Source organism: Rhipicephalus sanguineus, chromosome 10, assembly GCF_013339695.2.
Source record: "Rhipicephalus sanguineus isolate Rsan-2018 chromosome 10, BIME_Rsan_1.4, whole genome shotgun sequence".
Lineage (NCBI taxonomy): Eukaryota > Metazoa > Arthropoda > Arachnida > Ixodida > Ixodidae > Rhipicephalus > Rhipicephalus sanguineus.
The window spans coordinates 88,179,595-88,205,231 of NC_051185.1; the positions used below are offsets into that span (position 1 = coordinate 88,179,595).

The window sequence follows — 25,637 nt, forward strand, 5'->3', positions numbered from 1 at the left end:
ATGAGGGACTCCGTAGTGGAGGGCTTCGGAAATTTCGACCACCTGGGGTTCTTTAACTTGCACCTAAATCTAAGTACATGGGCCTCAAACATTTCCGCCTCCATCGAAAGTGCGACCGCCGCGGCCGGGATTAGATCCCGCGACCTTCGCGTCAGCATTCGAGTGCCATAACCACTAGACCACCGTGGCGGGGCCTGTGTTGGCGCTTAAGATACGTGTTCCTGTGCTAATTCTAATGAAGTTAGTTGTGAGACAGCGCCTGGTGTTCGTGTCACTTCTTCACCTCTGTCCTCCGTTTTTTTCGCGCTGAAAATCACTCACGTGTAACTATATCCAACTCGCCCAAATATTGGTTCTTCTGCAGTGAGTAAAGAAATTAATCGAAATGATGAAGATGACGATATGCGACGATGATGATGATTGTGATGACGAAGATCGGTATGTGTAAGCGCGCGAATTTCAAAACTAGCCTGAGGATTTACGACACCACGTGGTCTCGCTAGCCAATCGCATTCACTCTCGCGCTTAGAGCTTCGCTGTCTGACGGCTTTCACGGCGTAGAACAGGCTGAAAATTTTTTATCCTTATTTCTACTCTTAGAACAACCCTACCTGCTATCGTTTCTCTTTTGTTACTGAACTTTATCTCGAGGGAAGTACCTGATAAAAGACCCGATTGCTGAGTGTATCATCTCCAAGAGTTCGTTGCTCAAGCTTTATCAGAGGGTCTCTCTGATAAGAACCAATATATACTTCTTGATGTGAGAGGAAGAAACATGGTATTGCCAGCTGCCGCAGTGGCGTCTAGGCGGCAGTCTCGATGGCTTTTACGGTGGCGGACATTCAGCGTCTGGCCGAGGCCAAGCTGGAAGAGAGCGCGAGGACCTACATCGCCATCGGAGCAGGCCAAGAGCAGACCATCGTGGACAACACACGCGCCTTCCAGAGGTATATGCCCACGTTTACCATTCCGTGAAGCATAACAAGCGACAGCGCTTCGCCAGCGCGAGAGCTTACAGGTTGGGCGTTCGTTATTTATTATTAAGGCGAAGGCTTTGGATGCCTCATCAGACGGGAAAAATGACCGTCGAGAGCGTCGGCGTCACCCCGAGTGATACAAAGAGTCATCATCATGTGATGCAGGCCCGTAGCCCAGGGGGTGGGCCCGAGGGCCCCCCCCCCCTCGAAATTTTTATGAAGTCTTTGTTTTTACCAAAAATAAATAATAATAAAAATAGGTGTGGTGGCTACCTACTACTACTACATACTACAGACGAGGGACAGACCCACACCCAAAGGAGCTTCGCCCCTAAAATAGGTGTTTTTCTGAAAAAGTCAAGGCTTTCAGCAAGTGCCCCTCCCCCCGGAAAAAAATTCCTGGCTACGGGCCTGATGTGATGACGTCACCCTAGGATGTTGTCATGACTGAGCAGGAAAAGGAGATGGCTTTCGCCTTCGAGTCATCTTGGGCAAATGCATAAGAGACCCTGTGCCTTTTTTATTTCTTTATCTTTATTTCCGAATTTCTCGCGCGTTCCAACACGGTCTTAATGCAAGTGGGGTAGTGCAGGAAAGTGGCAAAAAATATTTCGGCAGATTTGATGCATTGTGAGAAGTCAATTTGATGCGAAGTAGTCAGCCAGTAGTTGCTTGTGTCGCATCTTGACCCACGTATTACGAGGTGGATAGACGTCATTGTGTAATTAGGGTATTTGTGCGGTTTTCATGGGCTTACCCAGGCACGATGACTACACTGTGGTCTAAAGGGCAGGTCATTGCCTGACGTAACGCCGGCACTTCCGTTACACCACAGACGTCATAATTGGCGAAACGAAGCGTAAGCAGCGTTCCACGGCGTATTCCTGCGTGGAAGAGCAACGCTAGACTATAGCTTGTTTAGGGAAAGAAGCACATATGTAAGTGTTTGTGCGCTGCATTGAAATCGCCAACTGTTACAAATGTTATGTCTTTCTCTTGTTAAATCCACACAAAGTGTCTTGTGAAGTCTTGTAAAGTTTTCAATATCTATTTTCTTTGTCCCGGGTTGATTGCATTCTAAATAACCTGTCACGCATAACTGCATACCATGGGCCGTGGCATGCATTTAAAATGACATTACAAACACATAAGAAAAACGTTACAAAAGACAAATTTCAAAGAAAACTGCTCTCTAAATAGGTATTAAAGCGACTTTCCACCGTTCTCTAAGGGACCATGAATGACATCTCGATTTAAATTGGCATGGAATACTTTATCTCCTGCCACGGAAAAGCACAGGCGCGCCTGTTGACACGCTTCTACTAATGAGTATGCACAGCTTATAGAACACTCGCATTTTGTCGCAGTCACATTTTACTCAAATGACTCTATAGTTAAGGTAATTTTATCGCCAACCACAGTTCCGACCGGATTTTTATCGACTGTTCATGAAATGAGCACGCCTGTGCTTAAAATTGCTTTGAAAGATGCCCTATGAAGGCGCGATGTTTCGTGAGGAGCGACGTTAACAGACGTAAGATTGAGTGGCAGAAGCGTATGATTGCACCAGGCGTCTCACCATGTGAATTGAGTAAAGAGTTGGGGGTTCAAATCTACCCCACCATTACACAAAAGGCTCAGCCATAACTCATCGTCATGATTATCATCAACCACAGCATCAACAAAACGTGCAGCTATGTAGGTGCACGTATTGGCTTACATGCGCGTGATGAATAGTTTGCTGCGTCGCAAACTGGTGAATTATGGCGTAGTGAGTGCTTTGCAACTGTATTTGCAGTCGGCGTCCTATAGGCGAGTCAGTGTCACTCGCACAAACGTTGCTTTCCTCCCGGCATGGTTAAGGTGTCAACAGGGAGGCGACTCATGGCAGGGGATTGAGAAGGCGATGAGGACGGGACCCGATAATGTTAACGCGTTTCACTTTTAACACTTTCAGACGCGACCTATAAAGAATTGTCAATAAATACGCAAAATTCACACAACAATATTCCAAATCACTCGATATTCTATTACAACAAAAAAAAATCATAATACGCTGACAATCGAATTTTATAGTAATCAACCTTAATTAAATTTTAATTACATATCTATTTATCCTGTAGTCATACATCTACTGTTTTTTTCAGAAATAGAATCCAGCCTCGGGCTAGAAATACAATATACTTAATTAAATTCTAATTTCATATATATTTATCCTGTAGTCGTACATCTACAGTTTTTTTCAGAAATAGAATCCAGCCTCGGGCTAGAAATACAATACGATTTCGTCTTCGATTATATTCATTTTGAGCGAAGAAAAATTATATTTTTGACGGGCCTCGCGGAAAGCGACACGTCGGACGACTCCTCACACATGGTAGTGCCTTAAGCAAAGTGAGCATATGCAACAGAACACTGAAAAATGACATTGAATGAAGACAAATTTATTATGCAGGAGGTTTAGTTCATTAAAATCTCAATGTATCTTGCTCTTTCCTAAGCCAATAATTGACACAACAAGGAAAAACAGGTTGTCTACACAAATCTGTACAACGCACCTCCAAGGGTTAAAGGCGAATTCCAAAGCGTCCTCCATGTTTCAACGAAAGAAGGGAATTTCAAGGGCTCGTTTCTTTGTTTGACACAAAGTTAATGAAAACCAACAGTTAGCGACGCCCTGGCTTCACTATCTTTTGGTTCTCGTTGAGGTTCTGTGAAACAAAGAAATGAGCCCCTAAACTTCCCTTCATTCGTTCATTCATAGCGAGGGTCTCGTTCCGGCAGACTTAATGCCTCCAGGTATTATGCGAGGGCTTATTGGTCAGCTGTCCACTCGTTTAACAAAGATCATGTGCTACGTGATCCCAGCTGGAAAAAAAAGAGTGTTCCACACTCGCCGTCATGGCTACGAGCGGCGCTGACTAACACACCCAGGTTTGCATCCACATAAATACCCGATAAAGTGGACGGGACCATGACTGCCGCTGCAACTCAAATGGGCTAGCTCATAGCATTCGTTACATTGTTGATGGTATCTTTCTGGCATTTTCTTTGAGCGAATGAAGGCTTCACGGCACGCGTTATCCGAAGCTCATCGGGCGCGTTATCCTAAGGTTGCAGGTTCGGTCCCTGCCGACGGCAAGCTGTCTTTTCGTCCACTTTAGTTTCTTCACATCTATATCGCAATTACTACAATACACTTAAAACAGTACAATTAATGTCACTTACACCTTCCCTGGCTTCGATATCTGTTGGTTTTGATTAAGATTCTCTTAAACTCCATGTTTCAAACAATACCCATATCTTGCGTGTGTAAGGAGTTCTTGCAAACGAATCGAAAGCTACATCGTGACTAGTACGCGGCTTCGGGTAGGCTTCACGTTGCTCTGCGTCTCTGATCTCGTTCACCTGGTTTCGTGGTCCAGGTTTCGCTTCAGACCCCGCATCCTCGTGGACGTGGATGCGATCAGGACGTCGACCAGCTTGCTGGGACACGCTGTCCCTTTTCCTGTTGGTTTGTCTCCGTCAGCGACCCACAAGATCGCGAACCCCGTCGGAGAGGTCGGCACGGCGCAAGGTAGGTTTTACGCGGTCAGGTATGCACTACATTTCCCTCGGCGCTAGCTTGCTGTACGATACTAAATAATTAGGGAAACTCTTATATGTGGAAACAGAAAGCTACCGGTTTAAGTGTGAAGCATCGGTTCTGAGAAGAGTTGCAATAAAGCGTACACATAACTGCAAAGCTCTGTCGCCTGTGTCAAAGGGAAGCAAAGAAAGAAAGAAAGAAAGAAAGAAAGAAAGAAAGAAAGAAAGAAAGAAAGAAAGAAAGAAAGAAGGAAAGAGAACATGGGGATATTAACTAAATACGCTGATTGAGATGCCCGTTACCTTATTATGTTCTCTTTCCCGGATATTTTACTATCCTTTGCAGGTGTTTCTTAACTTATTTCATCGCGCCTGGTAATTAAGCTCGAGATATGCGCGCAACTACTAAATTTCACAAAGAGGTTGATCCATGTCGTAAACCTTGGTTGAAAGCGAAAAACACGGCAGAGGCTGCTACTCGCTGACTGCTTCGCGTGAAAGTGATTTCCAGAATGCGTGCGATCTGCCGAATTTTCGATCTTTTAATTTGTTTACAATACTGCTAACATCAGCCGCAGTACTCAATTATTTATCCACTTATTTATTCACAATACTGTTAACCTGAGCGATAAGGTTTCTTTCGGAGTGGCACAGGCAAGAAATCGTAATCACAACATCAGCGCGCAGACAAGCCGTTATTCGCTGAAAGGAAATGTCCAGAAAAAAAACGACATCAGCAATGTAACAAATCTTATGAAGAGGTAACAGCTGTGTGAATAAAGAAAAAGTATGATATCGGCATTCACATCCAGAATAAATCCTAAAATTAAACAATCCCATCTTTTGCGACTGCGCAATTGTTGAGTTCACGTAATTAAGTACTGACAGCTCACACTATAACAATCGATCACCACTCGATGAGGAATTGCGCTGGCCTGATAATAAAATCGCTTCCAGGTGATACCCAATTCGGTATTAAACACTGGATCTCACAACGTGAGCGTCTGATGCGCTGCAAGTGCTGCGAGTGCAAGCCTGTGATGGCCTGTCACAACGTTTCATGTTCAGTTGAATTTATTTCGTTACTCATCAAAAGAAAAATGTTATGGCACATTGCACACGATTGTTGGATCTCGAAATAACTAGCCCAAACCAACACCACCCTTCTAAGCTCGTTGGAAACTATATCATGCGACACCTTTAAAGAGCGAAGGGATATGATGTGATGAGGGAAGGGCAGTATGGTAAATTATGGGCGAGTCCGGCTAGCTGCCGTGTACTGGAGAAGGGAAGGGAAAGATGAGATGAGGCTGATAGTTCATGCCAAGGGATTACACACAGGAAATATTTTTAGCGTTCATCACAAGTAGTGTCACGGGACAGTGTACAGATCGGTACGTACCACGAAACGCAGCGGCGGTTTCGTAGCTTTGTAGACTCTCAACGCTCATGGCCACAGTCCACACATTTCAATATGTGTTTAAGTGTGTGTGATACCGCTGCAAATGCTTTCTTCTTATATTTCTTTGCCTTGACAGCTGCGCAGGATGCTGGCACGGTGATGATTCTGAGCTGCTTGAGCAGCGTGACGCTGGAGGACGTCAGGGCCAAGGCGCCCGACTGCCTGATCTGGCAGCAGGTGTACTTGTTCAGCGAGAGGTGCCTCACTGAGAACCTGGTCAAGAGGGCCGTGGCGCAAGGCTGCAAGGCCATCGTGGTCACCGCTGACGCGCCTGTCGACGGAGACAAAGTGAGCCGCCACGAGTACCCGCACAGCCTTCCCAGTGGAATCAGGTTGGCGTTCCGTTTACCAGAACATTAAGTGGGGCAATGGAAGGAAAGGGAAACTACATCCACCAGTAACAAAAAAGGTGACATTCCCTTTACTTAACGCTACGGAGAGAATAGGTGAAAGCGCATGCTCTTTCACCTAGTGGGAGAGAGGCTAGGGGCCCGCTCTTCCCTTTTCACCCCCGAAATTTTGTCGGGGGGGGGGGGCTTAACAGCGATACAAAAATAGCCGCTTTGCTCAAATAGTCGAAACCGTCAGCAAGTGCCCCCCCAGAAAAATGAACCGCATGCATGCATGCATGCATGTATGTATGTATGTATGTATGTATGTATGTATGTATGTATGTATGTATGTATGTATGTATGTATGTATGTATGTATGTATGTATGTATGTATGTGTGTGTGTGTATGTATGTATGTATGTATGTATGTATGTATGTATGTATGTATGTATGTATGTATGCATGCATTCATGTATGTATGTATGTATGTATGTATGTATGTATGTATGTATGTATGTATGTATGTGTGTGTGTGTGTATGTATGTATGTATGTATGTATGTATGTATGTATGTATGTGTGTGTGTGTGTGTGTATGTATGTATGTATGTATGTATGTATGTATGTATGTATGTATGTATGTATGTATGTATGTATGTATGTATGTATGTATGTATGTATGTATGTATGCATGCATTCATGTATGTATGTATGTATGTATGTATGTATGTATGTATGTATGTATGTATGTATGGTGTGTGTATGTATGTATGTATGTATGTATGTACTGTATGTATGTATGTATGTATGTATGTATGTGTATGTATGTATGTATGTATGTATGTATGTATGTATGTAGTGTGTGTGTGTGTGTATGTATGTATGTATGTATGTATGTATGTATGTATGTATGTATGTATTTGTATTGTATTATGTAATTTTTTTTGTTATGTATGTATGTATTGATTGTCTGTATGTGTGTGTGATGTATGATTGTATGTCTGTATGTATGTTATGTATGCTATGTTATGTCTGTATGTCATGTCTGTATTGTATGTATGTCTGTCTGTTGTGTGTGTGGTATGGTTGTATGTATGTATGTATGGTCTGTATGTATGTATGTATGTATGTATGTTATGTATGTATATGTATGTTATGGTATGTATGTATGTATGCATGCATGCATGCATGCTGCATGTATGTCTGTATGTATGTATGTATGTATGTATGTATGTATGTATGTATGTATGTATGTATGTATGTATGTATTTCTGTATGTATGCATGCATGTCTGTTTAGTATTTATGTATGTATGTTGATGTATGTATGTATGTATGTATGTCTTGTTATGTATGTAATTTGTATGTATGTATTGTATGTATGTAGTTAGTGTGTGTATGTATTGCATGTATGTATGTATGTTTATGTATAGTGTGTGTCGTGTTTGTATGTATGTATGTATGTATGTATGATGTAATGTATGTATTATGTATGTATGTATGTATGTATGTATGTATGTATGTATGTATGTATGTATGTGTGTGTGTGTATGTATGTATGTATGTATGTATGTATGTATGTATGTATGTATGTATGTATGTATGTATGTGTGCGTGTGTGTATGTATGTATGTATGTATGTATGTATGTATGTATGTATGTATTTATGTATGTATGTATGTTTGCATATGTGTGCATGCGTGTTGGATGGATGGATGAATATAATGGAATGAAACTGAATAGATTGACGGACGGACGGATGGATAAATGGATCGGTGTAATAAAACGTGTGCGTTTGAATGCTGTATTTATGCGGCAAAGTAGCTCCCCACGACCTCTCGTTTCCCCAGTACCGCCAACCTGGACGCTGCGTTTTCCTATCACCGGCCCGGATGTACAGCCGCTGGCGAGCACTCCCGTGAAGTGAGCGCCATGTTTTCTGCCACCTTCAAAGAGATTGAATGGCTGCGCAGCCTTTCGGAGCTTCCCGTTATCGTCAAGGGCGTTTTCAGGGGTAAGCATGGTGCTGATGTTTATGGTGCTGACGTTCATGGTGCTGACGTGGCGCTGACGTGGTGCTGACGTGGTGCTGAAGTGCAGTATAGTGAAACAATGAATCGATTTAGATTGATAAACTGTACTCTGAGAACTCTAATGTCGTTAATTTCACTATCATAAGTTTATTAATAGGACTCAAAGTTAAGGTGAAAGTCTCATTTTTAAATTTCACGCCGAAATTCTCCGCGCGTGACGTCACAGATTTCAAAGGGTATTTGTCATATTTTGGCGACATTGGCTCAACGAAAATTTCTGTACCTTGGTGTGTTGAGTCTGGGGCCCCCTTAGGGGTCAATGTACCTCATTTTTACAAATTAGGAACAACGTAGGACATAGCAGGTGCCGTAAAAATCAATGACGTCAAGGCCCTTTCGCGTTTGGTGCAGGAATATCAGGGTGACGTCGCCACACGCATTTTCTTTTTGTGCATTTTCTCGCTTACCAAGAGTCTTCACGTGGCAAGCATGGTGATTTTAGAATTGTGAGAGAGTAAATTACTAATATGAGAAAAAAGAATGGTTTTTCTCTTTAACGTCCCTTTAAAGAATGCGGGCCTGGGGAGAAAACGTAGTAGGAGTGTGATAGTTACCATGACAACTGCCCATGACTTAAAATAACGGCACGTATCCAGCTCTGAGCAGTGTTTCAACTGTTTTTTTTCCGCTTTAGAGACTGTCCGACTACATATATCAATATGACCTAAACTGTTAATGACGACAATATTCCGACGAAGAAATTTCGAATAAACGTACCACTGCACTGGACCGTTTTTCGCAATCCACCACCGAGAAAGGAATGTTGAAACATTGCTTTTTTCTAAGTGTAGTATTAGTGACATGCCTTTGGTGGCTCATTCGTTGTTTGTCATTTCTGCAATCCGAACTTCGCCGAAGGTCCCTGTCGTGGTTTTAAAAACTCCTGATTTCTGTAGCTGGCGAAGGATGACCTGACACAGAAAAAGGCAATTAAGAGTTGAAGATTGAGCTGGACGAGAATAAAGAGTTAAGAAATAATATGCATAGATGAGTGAAGGTAAGATGGAACTCATGAAGGGATTACCTAAGGCACTCGAAAGACGTAGCGCAAAGCTGCGAACGACCCGCCGCGGTGGTCTAATGTTTAAGGTGCTCGACTGCTGACCCGCAGGTCGCGGGATCGAGTCCCGGCAGCGGCGGCCGCATTTTCGATGGAGGCGAAAATGCTCGAGGCCCGTGTAGTTAGATTTAGGTGCACGTTAAAAAACTCCAGGTGGTGAAAATTTCCGGAGCCCTCCCCTACGGCGTCTCCAATAACCATATCGTGGTTTTGGGGTGTTAAACCCCATCACTTATACAGCTACCAGGGGCGTAGCCAAGGGGGGGTTGGGGGGGTTCAAACCCCCCCCCGAAATTTTTCAGTTTTGCTTGCGTATATAGGCACGCACACATACAAACGCACGCACGAACATACATAAAGTATGGTTGAACCCCCCCCCGAAAAAAATTTCTGGCTACGCCCCTGACAGCTACGAACGCGAAGAAAAGAGGAGGGGTAAAACTAACGCCAACGTCACAACTAATTTTACTTTTCGGAAGTACTCATAATATAAAGGCTTTTGAAGACATGCGCAAACCTAGACAATTCACGGCGCGTGCAGGGAAAAGAGATCAGACATGAAATGCACATCACAACCAGGGTATCTAGGACTCAGCTAAACCAACCCATAGGTCGGCAAAAAAATTGGAGCTCACTCAGACTCACTCAAGAAATATATTTTGCTCTGAGGGCTCACTCGGACTCGGACTCACCAAGATTTTCCTCAACTGGACTTACTCAGACTCACACTCAATGAACTTTTTCTCAACTGGACTCACTCGGACTCAAACTCACCAACATATGACTCAGCCTTACCCACTCAGACTCACGGCTTGATCTGAGCCTGAGTGAGCCTGAGAGAGTCGACTCATGAGTCCGTTAGCGTAAAATGAGCTTTTTCGATCATGGTGTAAATGCTCTTTAAAGTCAGTATCTCACATAATCGGAGCTCTACGATGCGCCTAATGATCTTGTAACTTCAAATGCGGGTTATCAGTGGTTTCAATCCAGCGAGGATATTTTTATGAAATTCACTACTCGCATTAGATACTTCCATAAAGAACTTCCCATGAAAAAAAAATTGGGGGGGGGGGGGGGTGAGGTCACGGCACCACCTTACTCACGCCTCTGATCAATAAATATTGAGGTGGGGCATGACGCCTAGTGCGTTGAGACATGTGTAAGTAGACCTGAGCATAAACGTGAGCCGATATAAGGCTGATAGTAATGCTGAAGATGAGTAGATAGGACCATAGGTCGGCAAGAAAAGGTGGAGCTCACTCAGACTCACTCACGAAATTTATTTTACGCTTAGGGCTCACTCTGACTCCGGCTCACCAATATTTTCCTTAACCGGACTCACTCGGACTCAGACTCACAAAACTTTTGCTCAAGCGGACTCACTCGGACTCAAACTCACCAAAATATTACTCACCTAGACTCACTCAGACTCGGACTCACGGCGTGATGTGAGCCTGAGTGAGTCTCAGTGAATCGACTCATGAGTGAGTTTGCCGACCTATGAACCAACCAAAGTGAGCGCTTGTGTCGTGTTCTTTTCTCTTTGTCTTCGTCGTCGGTGCGCCCTCTCCGGTAACGATGAATACATACAAACTCGCTCAGTTTTCTGCTTTTTTAAACCAACCAATTGATTTCTTAATATAAAAGCACTGAAAACATGCGCAGCGCTCGAAACTCGGCGCACGTGCAGTAATACACAGAAAATGATTAATATGCAATTTACAACTTCGCCATTTAAGGGCTAGCTGAACAGCTGATATTCATTATTCTGCAGCAATACCGAAGGCACACTGACGCAAGAAGTAATCAGTGTGCCCGGAATGCTAGTTCAGAGGCTGAAAGGAGAACATAGAAGGTCTGAGCCATTGCAGAGGTTGTGCCGCACATCGTCCCTTCTGTTTTCTTCGCGTTCGTAACCTTGCGCCACGTCCTTGAAGTAGTTATGCAACAACTGGCCCGATATAGCGTGTTGTTATAGGCTTACCTTAAGTTATGAGCCCAAGCGGAAAAAGCGATTTTTTTTTTTTACAAAATGTCATTTTTAGTTTTTTGGTCATGTTAAATGCGCAATTTATCACCCATCAATTTGCTACATAAAGATTTTGTCTGCGCAGTTTCTTTTAAAAGATTCAAGCAAAAATGTTAAACCACTCATCATCTACGAAACAGGAACTGAAAGTGCCAATTTTCATCACGGCACTGATGCTGCAAAGCAAGCTTGAAAAAAAGAAGTAAGTTGCCGCTCGAGCAATGGCACACAAGAGTAATTTCTAGGATGGAATTAGCCACAAATATCGAGGATTTAAGGATCACCTTGTGTAAGCGCTGCACCTGTTTCAAATATTTTTCGTTGATTTTCCCAGAACTTACATTTTTGTCATTTTTCCGTACGCGAACATTCATAACGTTCTTGCTAATAAATATTTTCATTAAAAAATGGCTCACTGCCTTATTACGTTAATTGGTGTGCAATGAACCTCAATAAGTAGAATCGTGCCACAAGATTTAATATGGCTGCCTGTTATACGAAGGTGCCCCTAGTGTTCGTGCGTAATTTTTTGGTTATTTAATCACTATAATTTTAATATTCATTGATATCATTTGCTTTGGTTCACTGCACTGGCTAAAGCTTCTTTTATGTCTCTGCAAAAAATTAGGTTTTTTTATTGAGTGGAATTTCAGTCAGGTCTTTTCGCGTAAGGCCCACATTTTATAAAATTTTTAATTATGAAAAATGAACGAAAGATAGGACTTGCTTTTTTAATGCTCACATGCGCCTAAAATGTGCGTTATAATGTAGACTAATAATTTCTAGTGATTATAGCTTTAAAAAAAATTGCCGACACTTGGCCTCATACCTTAAAGGGAAGCTGAAATGGTTTCAGAATTCGGTAAAACTTCGTGGTTAGTAGGGACCGTATTTATTGTCGACAATGACATAGTTTTTTCCCGCGGTTGTTGCAGCAGCAGCTTTAAAATACGCGAAAGAAAAGTTCGTCTTGATCCGCCCAGAAGTGTGGGCGTGAAAACGAACTAACACGAACTACGTCATCCTCGGTACCTTTCGCGAAGCCGCACTGCACTCCGATGGAATGTCACCGCTGCTCACTGATCCGAACTAAGTGCTACAGCACTGTTTATATACCGGAGGTTCAAGCATGGAGAAGCCGAAAGCTCTGCAGCTACATTACAATATCTGCCATAACGACAAATAGCAGAGTGCAATGTGAGCAAGCGCCCCTCGTATCTTCAACCGTGGCCTCCGTGACTAGCTCCGGCTGCGTACGTTGCCGGAGGTTATCGTGGAGGCCACTCTTTCAGCGCTGCTGTTGCAGCTGACGCGGAAGACTGAAGATGGCAACACCGCGTTCGCGAAGCATCTCAAGAATCCGTGCGGCTTCAGCCACTGTTTTTTCTAACGCTATTTGCGTTCACTTTTGAGGACTATCACATCGGTTTTCGAAATCAGCAGGGATCAAGCTGTGATTAACCACTCTAAAGTCATTCATTTTCCAAAAAAAATACTTCAGCTTACCTTTGAAGGGACACTAAAGAGCAAACTAATTTTTCTTGTATTAGTAAAGTACTCTTTCACGATACCGAAAACACCACGCTTGCTGCAAGAAGACGCTTAGTAAGCGAGAAAACGCGCAAAAACATAATGTGGGTGGCGACGCCACCTTGAAGTTTCCGCACCATTCGCCGTGACGTCACACGTTTGACGGCGCCTACCAGGGACTACACAGTTCCGAATCGGTAAAAATGAAGTACATTGTCCTCTGAGGGGGCCATAGACCTAACATACCATGTTTGGGGTAATTTTCTTGAGCCAATGGCGTCAAAATACGATAAATACACTTTGAAATCCGTGACGTCATGTGGGGAGATTTCGGCGCGAAATTCAAAAATAAAACTTTGAACTTCATTTTCTCCTCCATTGATAAACCTGATGGCGAAATTAACGACATTAGAGTTGTCAAAGCACAATTTATCGATCTAAACCAATTCATTGTTTCTCTTTAGTGTCCCTTTAAGCTCACTGTATTTATATTTCATCAGAGCATGGAGGGGGTAGGGGGCATGTTTATTTAATGCTCTCTCTTCTCTTCATGTGATCACCTCCGTGTCGCAGCCGAAGATGCGCTGCAAGCTTACAGGCACGGTGCAGCGGCCGTCATTGTCTCCAACCACGGTGGGCGACAACTGGACGGAACGCCGGCAACGGTGTGTGGGTGTTCACTTTTCCGGGGACTAGCATTGCAATGCGCGATTGTCGGCATGTCATCGTGCTATTCTTTAATCATAGCCGTAGGAAAGTGGTGGTGCTATTGCAACAGACGCAGTTGTAATTGTTTATTTACTTAAAAAAAATTAAGCATACAATAAAAGAAGGCAAAGCGACAATCACCGCCCGAAACACTTCGTATAGAAGGTTAACCAACGAAGCTTTAAAGTGCGGTGTGTTTATGACTGGATCAATCCTGACGGTTTAATAATGTATTTCTCAAATATTGACTACGACTGTCCAAAAATCTTAATTGGTATTTGCCGCCAATGTGTTCCTTTGTGCATTTTTAGTGGACCAGTGGTGAGCATTCGATTGACTTATTTCATTTATTTATTAATGTATTTATAAATTTGTATTTATGCACGCATTCACGTGTTAATTAATAATGCGCTTAATTTATTTTTTTTCTGTTTGTTCATTCCTTTTTAATTTAATAATCTATTCACTTTTTTCAGTGGTGAATAGTGGGGTTTTGCCAATTTCTGTGTCACATATCCGTTGGCATACTTCCGTTGGCTTCCTTTGCATACTCGTTGGCAAATGTTATTTCTGAGCTTGCCATGCGTTGTTAGCGAGAATGGGTCTCAAATGAGTTCAGCAGAATCCCGCAAGATGGTGGAAGGGTTATGAAAGGAGTAATTGACGGCCACCTTATCGTAGCCGAAGCCACCAGGAAATCCATACGGGTTTCTCAGAAAGGAAAGCTCCTTGCTGATGAAAACTTCGTCCTGGTCCGGGTATCGAACCCGGGATCAACACTTTCCTTTCTGAGAAGAAGCATTCCGATCTGAGAAATTCGTATTGCTCACCTTGTGTCTTCGGCTGCAATAACGTGGTCGTCAATTGCGCTTTTCATAGGAATTTGTCACCAGGCGTTGGCAACCCCGTGTTTCCAGGAAAGACATCCAACGATCATCCAAGTCCGCAGCATGGTAGCAGCGCTTTTTCGGACACTCCAGGAACACGCTCGTTATTCGAGCGGCAGCGTAGGCTAATACAGTTGGCACGCTCTATGACACGATTCATTGGTGTCCTGAGCTCAGGGCTTTACTCGGCGAGGAAGATTCCTCGCTAGATTTCAAATAGTTCCTCTCTTTCCCTATTTGAATGCAGGGCGGAATGCGCAGCTCAAACCCATTGAGTGCGCGTTTCAGAGAGGCCGGCAGGTGCGGCGCGATAATGACGCATAAAATCACGCGGTCACTCGTTCAATTGCATAAGACGACTCGAAAACGAAATCCATCTTCTTCTTCTCAGTCTAATGCATTGAAATCGAGGCGCGAAACACGTGAACGAGCGGATGAAAATGAAAAGGTACATTTCGTTGAGCTTGTTTCGATTCCATGTCGTCCTTTGCGCCTCATACAGCTTTTGACAGAGACAGCGTAGTTGAAGAATGTTCTTCCCATCTCCGCAGATCGACGTCCTGCCAGAGATTGTGGCCGCCGTGGGTGACAAGATGGAGGTCTACCTGGACAGCGGAGTGCGCACGGGCGCCGACGTGGTCAAGGCGCTCGCGCTGGGAGCACGGGCTGTCTTCGTGGGGCGGCCGGTGCTGTGGGGGCTCGCCTATGACGTACGCGTTTCATACGTACATTTCTGAACGAAAGAACGAAACAGTTTTCCAGAGACTAGTTTCTTTGTTAGGCACAACCATATGAATATAACAGGCAATTAACCTAAGAAAAGCATAGGGGATATTAATTGATGTATATAACTGTAGCGTAGTAGTCACGGAGAAAGAAGTATTTGAGGAGGAGAATCTCTCGGCCGCGGCAGCGCGCGAGGGCGGCGCGATAGCGTCACGCCGGAATGCGGTTACGCCGAAGCACGACAGATGACGCTTTCGGCCTGTTGCCATCTTTTACATGCTCTTCTATGGGCGCGACGCATAAAAATCGTGATAGCTCCTCATACATTATAAAATTTCTAAGATTTCTGTCTGTAACATCAATAGGTAGATATGACATACTTTAGCTGCAGTTACTAATCGATATTGCCGGAATTATAGGCCGTACAGCGCTTGAAACGAACTGCTAGTAGCGGCCCATGAGCAGACGACGTCCGCCGCCGCATGCACACGCCCCTCGCTCCTCGCTCGCATGTTCTGCGCGCGCATGCGTAGGTGGCCTTGGGAGGGAAAGTTCCCTTGGCGTTTTGCTGGTTTTTTTTTTTTTTTCTCTCTTTAGCGCTCTCAGTGGCTTCCGCGCGTTGCGCCGGCGGAGCCGACTGCTCGATGTTTGCGCGCGCTTTTCACGCCGCGAAAAAAGGAGAGTGCTTTGCAGATTTCGACCAGTGCTACTTCAGGATGGGGCGGAAATGTGTCGTGCCGAACTGCAGCAGTGGGTACGCGTCCTGCAAGGAGAAGGTAATTACCTTCAAAGTTCCTAGAGACCCAGTGAGGTTGGAAGCGTGGGCTCGCGCCATACCAAGAAATGACCGACAGCTGACGCCTCGTGACTACGTTTGCGAGAAGCACTTCTCGGACAGTGACATAGACAGGCGGCGCTATTATGGAGAACTTGGTGGCGAAGTTCTCCTTGAAAAACCGAAACGGCCAGTGTTGTTTCGAGACGCCGTGCCCTCAATCTTATTTCAACCACCTGGGGTTTTGTAACGGGCACATAAATGTAAGCACACGGGCCTTTAGCATTTCGCCTCCATCTAAATGCGGCCGCCGCAACAACCTAAATCTGAATTGATGGCATATAGGGTAAGTCCCATCATTCGTTGAAATAAATTATACCTAACTCATTGAGTTGACGTTATCAAAAATTATAGATTTCACGTTGTACAAAATATATCACGCTGGTAATTTTCCTGTATGTGACGCAATTTTTCTCGTTAATTAACCGCAAAAACTTGGAGTGCGCTTGAGCTTCGCCTTTGAGAGTAGAACGCAATAGCGTAATCGGGCCCTGTGCGCATCGCCTTCTCAATTGCTAGCCTCGCCGACACCGACGCCGACACCGGTATTTCTGCGAAACGGGCTCGTTAACGCTGTCGCGTTAAAACACACCCATTCGGGCGCGAACGGCGAATCGGTGACGAGTGGCCTTGAACCGACGAGCTTCGTCGGAGAGCGCGGTGAGAGGGACGCGCGCATTTTTCCTTCTCCGCTGGCGGACTCTCACGACAGAGGGCGTGGGAGCGCTGTGCCCGATTTCGTGACTTTATTAGGGCGCCCGAGCGAGCGCGGTTTCGCCTCCTCAAGAATTCTTGCTCCGTGGTAGTAGTAGTGCCGCAAATTGAAATGAATTGATGTAGACAAAAAATTATGGTTTGTCACCAATGGAAAGGGCGAAGCATGGGGGTCAATTAATGTCTTTATGCTTTTCTTTATGCTGTGCCAAACGTATGCACATTTCTGTGTGAGTGAACCGAGCTTCTTTAGGCAAGCGTATGTAAGCAACTGTGAAACGCCAGGATATTCCATCGAAAACAACAGCACAGGTTCAAGTAATGATACTTAAGGCGTGTAGCGTACATATTGGAGCGCGTCCGATCACATCGGTTAGAAGATTCAGCAAATATGCGCAAGGTGTATGAGCAAAATTTTAAACGTAGGCAGCTGGGCATTAATCCTCGGTGTCAGTTTCGGTCACTTGGCCATCTCTCTCATTAAAAGGACACTAACGTCTAACAGTAAATTAGTTTAGACAGAGACAAACATACTATGTAATCTGTAGTCTATGCCGTTAATTTCGCCGCAGTAGCCTTACTAACAGATGAGAAAATCAATGTCAGAAGCATCACTGTCAAATTTCCCGCCGAAATTTCCGGTGGTGACGTCGCGGATTTCAAAGAGTTTTTGCCCTTTTGGCCACATTGGCTCAACGACATTTTCTGAAACTTGGTATGTTAAGTCTCCTGCTCCCCCAGAAGACAACGTACTTTATTTTTACATATTGGGGACTTCGTAGGCCCTAGTAGACGCCAGCAAAATTTATGACGTCACAGCGACCAAAGTTCTCCAGTCATACCAGTTGCGAAACTGCGTTCCAACACCCGGACATGTCCATGGCCGAATCTGTGCAGATTGTCGCGCCACCTGGGAGCAGCAATGCAAAACACTAGATTGCCGCGGCGCCGCCCCTGCGTGCGCTCCTCGCAAGGTGCTGAATCGCGCACGCAGCTCTGGCGTCGTCGCGAGCGTTTATTTTAAGACGATAGTCTTTCTTGGGGAACTTAAACGCAGAAATTTTGGTCTGTCTGTCTGTCTGTCTGTCTTTTTGTCTGTCGGTCACCCGTTTCAGCCGCCTGGCAAAACTTGAACCACTTGCCCAAGGGCCAGCCATCTTGAACTGGTTTGTAGGTTCATACTTGTGTACATTGTGGATCAAAAATCAAACATTGCGCATAACTAAGGCGCGACATCACTACGCAAATATTAGGTAGTGTGTTCCTTTACCAGAAAATACATAGATACGTAATTCTAAAGACCCTAGTTTCTTAAGCTGCGCTTAAAATGGCGGCTGCGCTGAAAGTGCGACTGCGTTGAAAATGGATGGATGCTATGAGCGTCCCCTTTATAACGGGGCGGTGACATGTCTGCCACCAGGCTCGAAGAAAAAAAAAACCTTCATTGTTTCATGTAGGCCTAATACCTTATCTACATTGATTAAATCTATGTTATTATACCAAAAAAATATAAATTCACGGTCCATCTTTCTACCTCTTAAGGCAGAATGACCTTATTTTTCCCCATTGTTTATTTTTGTACTTTATCTCTACTTTTCTGCCACCAATACTCTAGCCGTCTCTATTTTTATCGCGGACGTGTTGAGCTTTCCGTTGTTGTTGTCCTTAAAACCCAAGGCTTGCTGTAGACTCGTGCCCACTCGTATACCTGGGTGAATATCGCCACATTCAATCAGTACATGTTCCATCGTTTCCTTAGTTCCTCCGCAGCATGTACATTGTTCTTCTTCGTTACTGAATATCGCTTTATAACTACGCGTTCTAAGGCAGCCCGACCTTGCTTCAAACAGTAAAGCGCTTCCCCTTGAATTATCATAAAACCTTTCCCTCCTTATTTCGTTTTTTCCCTTTCGGTAGTTACTCACAGCCGGCTTCTTTTCCATCGCTGTCATACAATAAGTCCTCTCCGCCTCTCTGACCTTCCGCTTAATGATCCTTGTTGCCATATCGCCCGCACTGCTAGCCGTATACTTACTGGTGAGCCTGATAGCTCTTTTTCTCCACTGCTTGTCAACGCTTTTTCTATACAAATACCTGAAAACCTTCTCTGCCCATCTACTCTTCTTCATTTTCCTCAGCCTCTCTTCGAATCTCATTTTGCTCTGAGCTTCCCTCACTTCAAAGCCTGTCCATCCCATATCACCCTTTGCAGCCTCATTTGTCGTCTTCCCGTGAGCGTCCAGCGCGAGGCGGCCCACCGTCCTTTGATTTACATCCATTCCCGATTGCACCTCTGACTTAATGCACACCACTGAGTTCCCAAATGGAAGCCCCGGGACTATCACACCCTTCCACAGCCCTCGAAGCACCTCGTACCTATTGTATCCCCATAAAGCTGTGTGCTTCATAATTGCAGCATTCCTCTTTCCCTTTGCTACCGATGCTTTCTCTTGTACCTCCATATATATATCCCCCTCATTTACCCATACTCTGAGGTACTTGTACTCGCTTACCCTCGTTATTTTTTGGCCCTGTATTAAGACCGCGTGATCTTCGTGATCATTGAATACATCAATCCACATTTTGTTGCACTAAATCCTAGTCCTAGAGCCTCACATTCCCTTCCGCATATATCTGCCAGTCGCTATATATTATCTTGACTGTCCGCAAATAAGACAATATCATCAGCATAAAATAGACCTGGAAGCTTCTGCTCAACCATAGTGCCGACCTGTTTGTGTGACAAATTAAATCCAATGTTGCTACCTTCTAGCGCTTTTTCCATCCTTACCATGTACAGCATGAATAACAGCGGGGACAAAGGACATCCCTGTCTCAGCCCCTTGCTAATTTCAACGCTGTCCTTGCTACTTCTCCTTTTTTGCCTGTCTGTGCTCCCGTGATGCCTCACGTCGCTTCTCGATCGCCTCCTGGATTTCTTTGTTCCACCAACTTTTTGGCTTTCTCTTTCCTTTCCAACAAATAGTTTTCTTCTCTTTTTCCATTTCTTTCGTGATTACACGTAGCAGCTCACTATACTTCCAGTCTTTGCCTGGTAGTTCGTCTACTTTTTCCTCGACTCTTGCGGCTATATTTGTTATTTGTTTGTCATTTAGATACAAGCTGCCAAACTTTGATTCTATGTTCTTAATTTCAGTTTTATATCCCATTTGTAATATTATGCGTCTATGATCACTACCCAAGCTGTTAATGCCTTCCTCGTCTATTCTCATCTCTCTAAGTTTGTCATATATTCCTTCTGTCATGAGACAATAATCAATGCTCGATTGCCTGTTTCCAACTTCCCACGTGATCTGCCCCTCACACTTAGGCCCAACGTTAGCTATCTCAAGACTATGTTGCTCGCAGAGATCTAGTAATAACTTGCCATTGGTGTCTGAATATCCGTCAAGGTCATGAATGTGAGCGTTCATGTCCCCTAGAAGGATTATTTGGGCATCATGACCAAATTCTTTATTATCGTTGCTTATGCATTTCACTATCTCCAGATTCTTTTCTCTGCAGTTATTCCCCGTCCACAAGTAAGCTACACCTAGCCACGTTTTCTTTCCACCTACTGTGCCCGAAATCCATATGTGCTCTGAACACGTTTGTTTCACTCTATCCCATTTTGTTCTTCTATGAATTAGCATTCCAACACCCCCACCTCTCCTTTCTGATGTGATCCTGTTACATCCTTCCCAAATATAATTGTCAATATGTGGTGGCTCTTCGAAGTCTCTAAGATGTGTTTCTGTAACCGCATAAACACCTATCTGTTCCTTGTTTAACTGTCCCTCAATCTCTAACCATTTTGCCTTTTTTTCTGCCACCCTGCATGTTTATGTAACTAATTGCAACACGCGCCTTCTCCCTTCTTTTACCTTTTCTCTGGTTTTTCGCTATACCGCCTGTCAATGAGTCCCCCTGGTTGTTTTCCTCATTACAAGCTACCCTGGGCACCGAAGGGCGAACCGACGAACCGACGAACGCCTTCTGTCACGGAAGAAGGAAACCCTCTGTACAAGCTCATGTTTCCCGACGTATGCCAGATGGCGCTGATATCTCACGCAGCGCTTGTCTATCGTCTTTCGGCGGGATTTGCAGCGTAGCACACAGATACGCGGCCAATTTTCAGTTGGTTTTTTGGTCAACAGATGACGCCACAATTAAGAGGATTTTGATACATTGGGCCTACGGGGAATTTCGCAACTCGTATGATTGAAGAACTCTGACGGCGACTAGTGCGGGAACTTTACGGTGGCGTCGCCACGTACATTTCCTTTTCGCGCGTTTTCTCGCTTACGAAGCGTCCTCTCGCAGGAAGTCTGGTGTTTTTGGAATCGTGAAAGAGTAGTTTACTAGTACGAGAAAAATCGCTTCCATGTTAGTGTCCGGTTAAACAAGAGCCATGACACTGCGTTTACTATGTAGTGATGAAGTGACCCATACGGGCGCCGAAACACCAACCTTTTTTTTATTTGGTTTTACTTCTTTCGGAGAGATCGTTTTATTTCACCATGCTTCGCCCTCGCGGCACGGCTTTGTGCCGAATTCTCGATTATTGTGGTGAATATAAATGTTCAATAGACAGATAGAAACGCCAAACTGGAGAGCATACAGCCCAACACTCGTGGCCGTTTCGGCTTTAGCAAACCAATTTTGATCGGAGTCTGTTGTTTGCCATTGCTTACAAAGAGTGCCAGGAAGCACGAACGGCGAAGGGCAATACCAAGGCGATAGCAATGTGCCTTGCGATGGTCTCATTCTAGCTCAATGAAAATCTGATGATTATGGACTCTTTTCCTAGGTTTCATGCTCAGTAACGTGAAAAAAAAAAAACTTTGAACACGCTTGAGCTTCGCCTTCAAGAGTAGAACGCGCTAGCGTAATCGGGTCCCGTGCGCATCGCCTTCTAAACTGCTAGACCAGGCTCGGTTCTCGGTGCATGCCTCAACCGTGTCGCATGGTAACGAACGACTGTGCACGTAACAGTGGCCGTTTCAAACTATCCTAGAATGGGTTTTCTGAGGGGCCAGTGTACAGTATGCAGTGGGGGAGCAGCGCAAAAACGGGATGAAGAAAAAAACGCCAGGCCTGTGCGGAAAGCGCAGCACAGTCACAGCGAAAGCTGGAAGAGCGGCATTTCTAGAGCCCGTTGTAAACTCCCTTGGGGCTACTCATACAAGTACACTAGCAAGGTACCCACTACGCCATAAATTACAATATTTGTGAAGTTGGGAAGCACCTACAACGCCATTATTCATCATTGTGCGCAGAAGCGAGGTTCCAGCTACACATATTTAAGGCATTATGTGCACTTTGTTTACGTAACGACTGATGACGATGAAGAGTTGTGGCTCAGCCCTTGTAATGGGTTGGAAGCTTTAAACGGATCGCCAGTTACGTAATTCGCATTATGTGACGCCCGGTCGCTATTTCACTCTCCCACCATGCAATATAACATACGTTGACGTGAGAAAGAGAGACAGAGAGAGGAGGGAAGAACTTCATTGAGACCCTGAGGAAATGGATGATGGGCTTATGGGCTTCCTTGGCAACCAATGCAAGTGCACTTGCGAGGAACCCAATACGCTATACCTCATCATAATTTCTGTGACATAGAAAAACAGCCCCTATGCCATTTTTCGTCATTCAACGGAGAGCCGTGGCACCCGCTAAAAACATGTGGGCATTATGCGCACTTTGTTGGTGTTGTGCCTGATGACGATGAATAATTACTGCAGAGCCCCTTGTAATGGGTTGGAAGCATCCAACAGCCCACTCGTTGCGCAATTCGCATTGTGTGACGCCTGGTTACAGAATTCGCGTTGTGTGGTGCGTGGTTGTTATTTCACTCTTCTACCACACTAAATTACATATGTTAATGTTGTTCCTTGTGGACATGAAGCCTGTAGAGCGTCTTCTTGCAAGGCAGTTCCAAGCACCGGCATGGCTCTGAGGTACAACACTGGGCTCCCACGCAGAGGGCCCAGGTTCGAACCCCGTTCTATCCAAGAAATTTTTTCTTATTTCGTTTTTTTTTCTTATTTCGAGCTATAGTGGTTACGGACACCGGCGGCGGCGGACAACTACGGCGCGAAAAAGGGCCGGTGAAATGATCTCATAACAGCTTTCGCTGTAAAAGTGACCACACAGCACAAGCGCTGACGAACATCTGTGTGTAACTTTATTACACCGGAATATGGCTGAGAAACATAACTAAAAGAAACAAAAGAAAACAAGCATCACGTGCGCAAAATGATGAAATGCAACATGAATCCGCCACGAGTCCAAAAGGCCCACGTTAACAGCTCAAAAACCTAATCTCTTTTTCGAGGAGAGAAAGTGAAGGCTCGCTGACGCACATGTTTCCTTTGTTCTTGATATGGAAGGCTTCGTTGATTTCGCGCTAGATCCAGTGACGATATCGTCAAGGAATCTCACAGTGATGGGAGAGCGGAGCGCAGCCGCATGAGGAACAAAGGGCTGCTAAGGTACTGCTTCTCGAAGTCCTGAGATTGTACGCATGCTCTCCATACGCAGCAGTCATCCACTTGTCCACGTGGTAAGCTAGAATGATGCAGTGCTGTCATAATTTGTTATGAGGCTGGCCGATGGCCTCATGCTGACCGAGGATGACGCCAGATTGACTGAGAGCCGCTTTGTGACACGCGAAGAAGCCGCCGCTAAGTGCCCTGACGGCATACGGCTATACTACAGCAAAGCGGATGTCGAAAGCTGTAACTCACGTTGTCTCGACGCTGCGGACAATGTGTTATGTCATCCCGCATGTGATAACATAACTGGCTATAAGAACGAGCAGGTATACACGGATGCACTGTCCAAGGTGGCCAACACTAACGCAAGCGACCTGGGTAGCCTGCCGGCCTCAATTTACCTGATCATCAGCAAGGCGTACATGATCACGGCCAACATCGACGTAAGCGATGGCCTCGTTAATGGAAACAGGGGCACCTTGTGGTACACCGAGCGTGACGAGCACGGCAACCTCTTGCGAATGTGGCTTGAATTTCCAACGTCCACGGTAGGCAATGCCGTCCCAGCCAGGACGAAGCACATCAATACCTCACACCCTCCATAGAATTGAAATGAGTGCCTGTCGGACTTCGAACCACCATGTCACAAACGAGCGCGTCAATAAAGCGCGCGCGCGGCCACTTTCAAACGGCAGCGGGATAGCACGGCGACAGCCGCTCGCCCAAGAAGCGCAAAAAAAGTATCAAAAGACGCCGACGCGCCGCATCCTCCTCGCCCACTAGCTGTCTCAGATCAAACGCTCGGCAAAGCCTGGAACTTTCTAGAGGGAAAGCATGACGCGACGCCGAGCGACGCCGCCGTGAGTAGAACCGACGAGAGGAATCTCGAACTTTCCCTAGCCTTGGCTGTGCTGCACGCCGAAGAACCCTTCCGACGCTTCTAGAACGCCGAGGAGAGGAAATAAAAGCGTGCACCGACGACGGAGTCAGTCGGTCCGGAGATGGTGAAGTTATGCTAAGTATGGCTCCGTCAGCCGAAGAAGACGTGTTTATGATGTTGTGCGGTCAGTCGATCGTCGATCTGGAAGAATCGCATGATGACGCCCTGTGAGCCGAGACAAGTTGCGACGTCGGAAGGAACAACGACAGTCAGCGCTGGAGTTAGCGTGAGTGTTTCCTGGAAGAGAAGCATTGAAGTACCTTCCAAGAATTGTGGACAGGATACGCTGTTGAACATTCAGGACTTTAATTGTTCTTGAATAAGTTGTAATGCATGAGCTTGCATTTGTAGTGCGTGATGTGTTCGTGTAGTTCCCGTTGTGTTAACACCATCTGGGTTATATTGTGAAGTTGTAACTGGTACCAGCCGAGTGTGTATGTGTTTGTGATGTTTGTACTGCCTTAACTGAGAACATATTTCGTTGTGTTATCGACTCTCAGCTCTGACTCGGTCTTTGGACCACAACCGGCGTTCCCTGGCGCACTAAAAGGACAAACTCTAAATTGTCCGCGCTTTCGTGGTGAGTTTCGGGATGCTGATACGTCCGCCCTTGGAATCCGCCCGGCGATTGCCATCCACATTAACGGTATCAGTGACACACTACAACCACGACATACGCCAGAAAAATATCTCGTGTAAGAGGGCACAGTTTCACCTTGCGCAAGCAAACGACATAGCTGTTATATAAGGCGTCGCTACCGACGACGGCGCTGTGAGATGGCACGCGCTTGGCGGCCGCCTCAGGGAGAAGGAAGAAGATAGAACAAACAGTGATGTCTTCGCTAATGCTGTCATAATCATTATGCACGATATAACATATTTTGGCGACGAAGATTCACCAACCCATGTGCTACCGGCTTGACACTCAGCTGAGACTTCCTCCACGATGAGTATTTCGGGGCTACAACCGCCACCTCCGTTCCTGTCTTCACCTGGACACCCGGACATCCCATGGGAGGAATGGATTCAGGCATTCAAGAACTACATGATTGCTTCGGGCGCCTCCGATCTACCTGCTATTCGTCGGAAGGCGATCCTGCTCAACTGCTTGGGATTGGAAGGACAGCGCATTTTCCAGACACTGACGACAAAGGACGACCCATGCCTTATGGCTGCAAGCGCTGCGGGAGGACCATTAGCGTCGTCTCCAAGCCCGGATGACTTCGACCACGCCATCGCGACGCTGGAAGGTCACTTA

At 45.3% G+C, this 25,637-nt stretch overlaps 2 protein-coding genes across 2 annotated transcripts in view; both read left to right on the forward strand.

Annotated features, from left to right (window-relative positions):
• Positions 1-774: 774 nt before the first annotated feature.
• LOC119372215 (L-lactate oxidase-like) lies at positions 775-14,102 on the forward strand. The gene is made up of 6 exons (XM_049420148.1): positions 775-947; positions 4,403-4,554; positions 6,104-6,359; positions 8,208-8,371; positions 13,643-13,702; positions 14,089-14,102. Exons 1-6 carry the CDS (start codon positions 820-822, stop codon positions 14,100-14,102), a joined length of 774 nt encoding a protein of 257 aa, XP_049276105.1. The 5' UTR covers positions 775-819.
• A 1,092-nt stretch (positions 14,103-15,194) lies between these two features.
• LOC125760277 (2-Hydroxyacid oxidase 2-like) overlaps positions 15,195-25,637 on the forward strand; it is a 39,931-nt gene continuing 29,488 nt past the window's right edge. The window contains exon 1 of the mRNA XM_049420149.1: positions 15,195-15,374. Within this exon, the coding sequence (XP_049276106.1) occupies positions 15,195-15,374 (180 nt within the window). The remainder of the gene's footprint in view (positions 15,375-25,637) is intronic.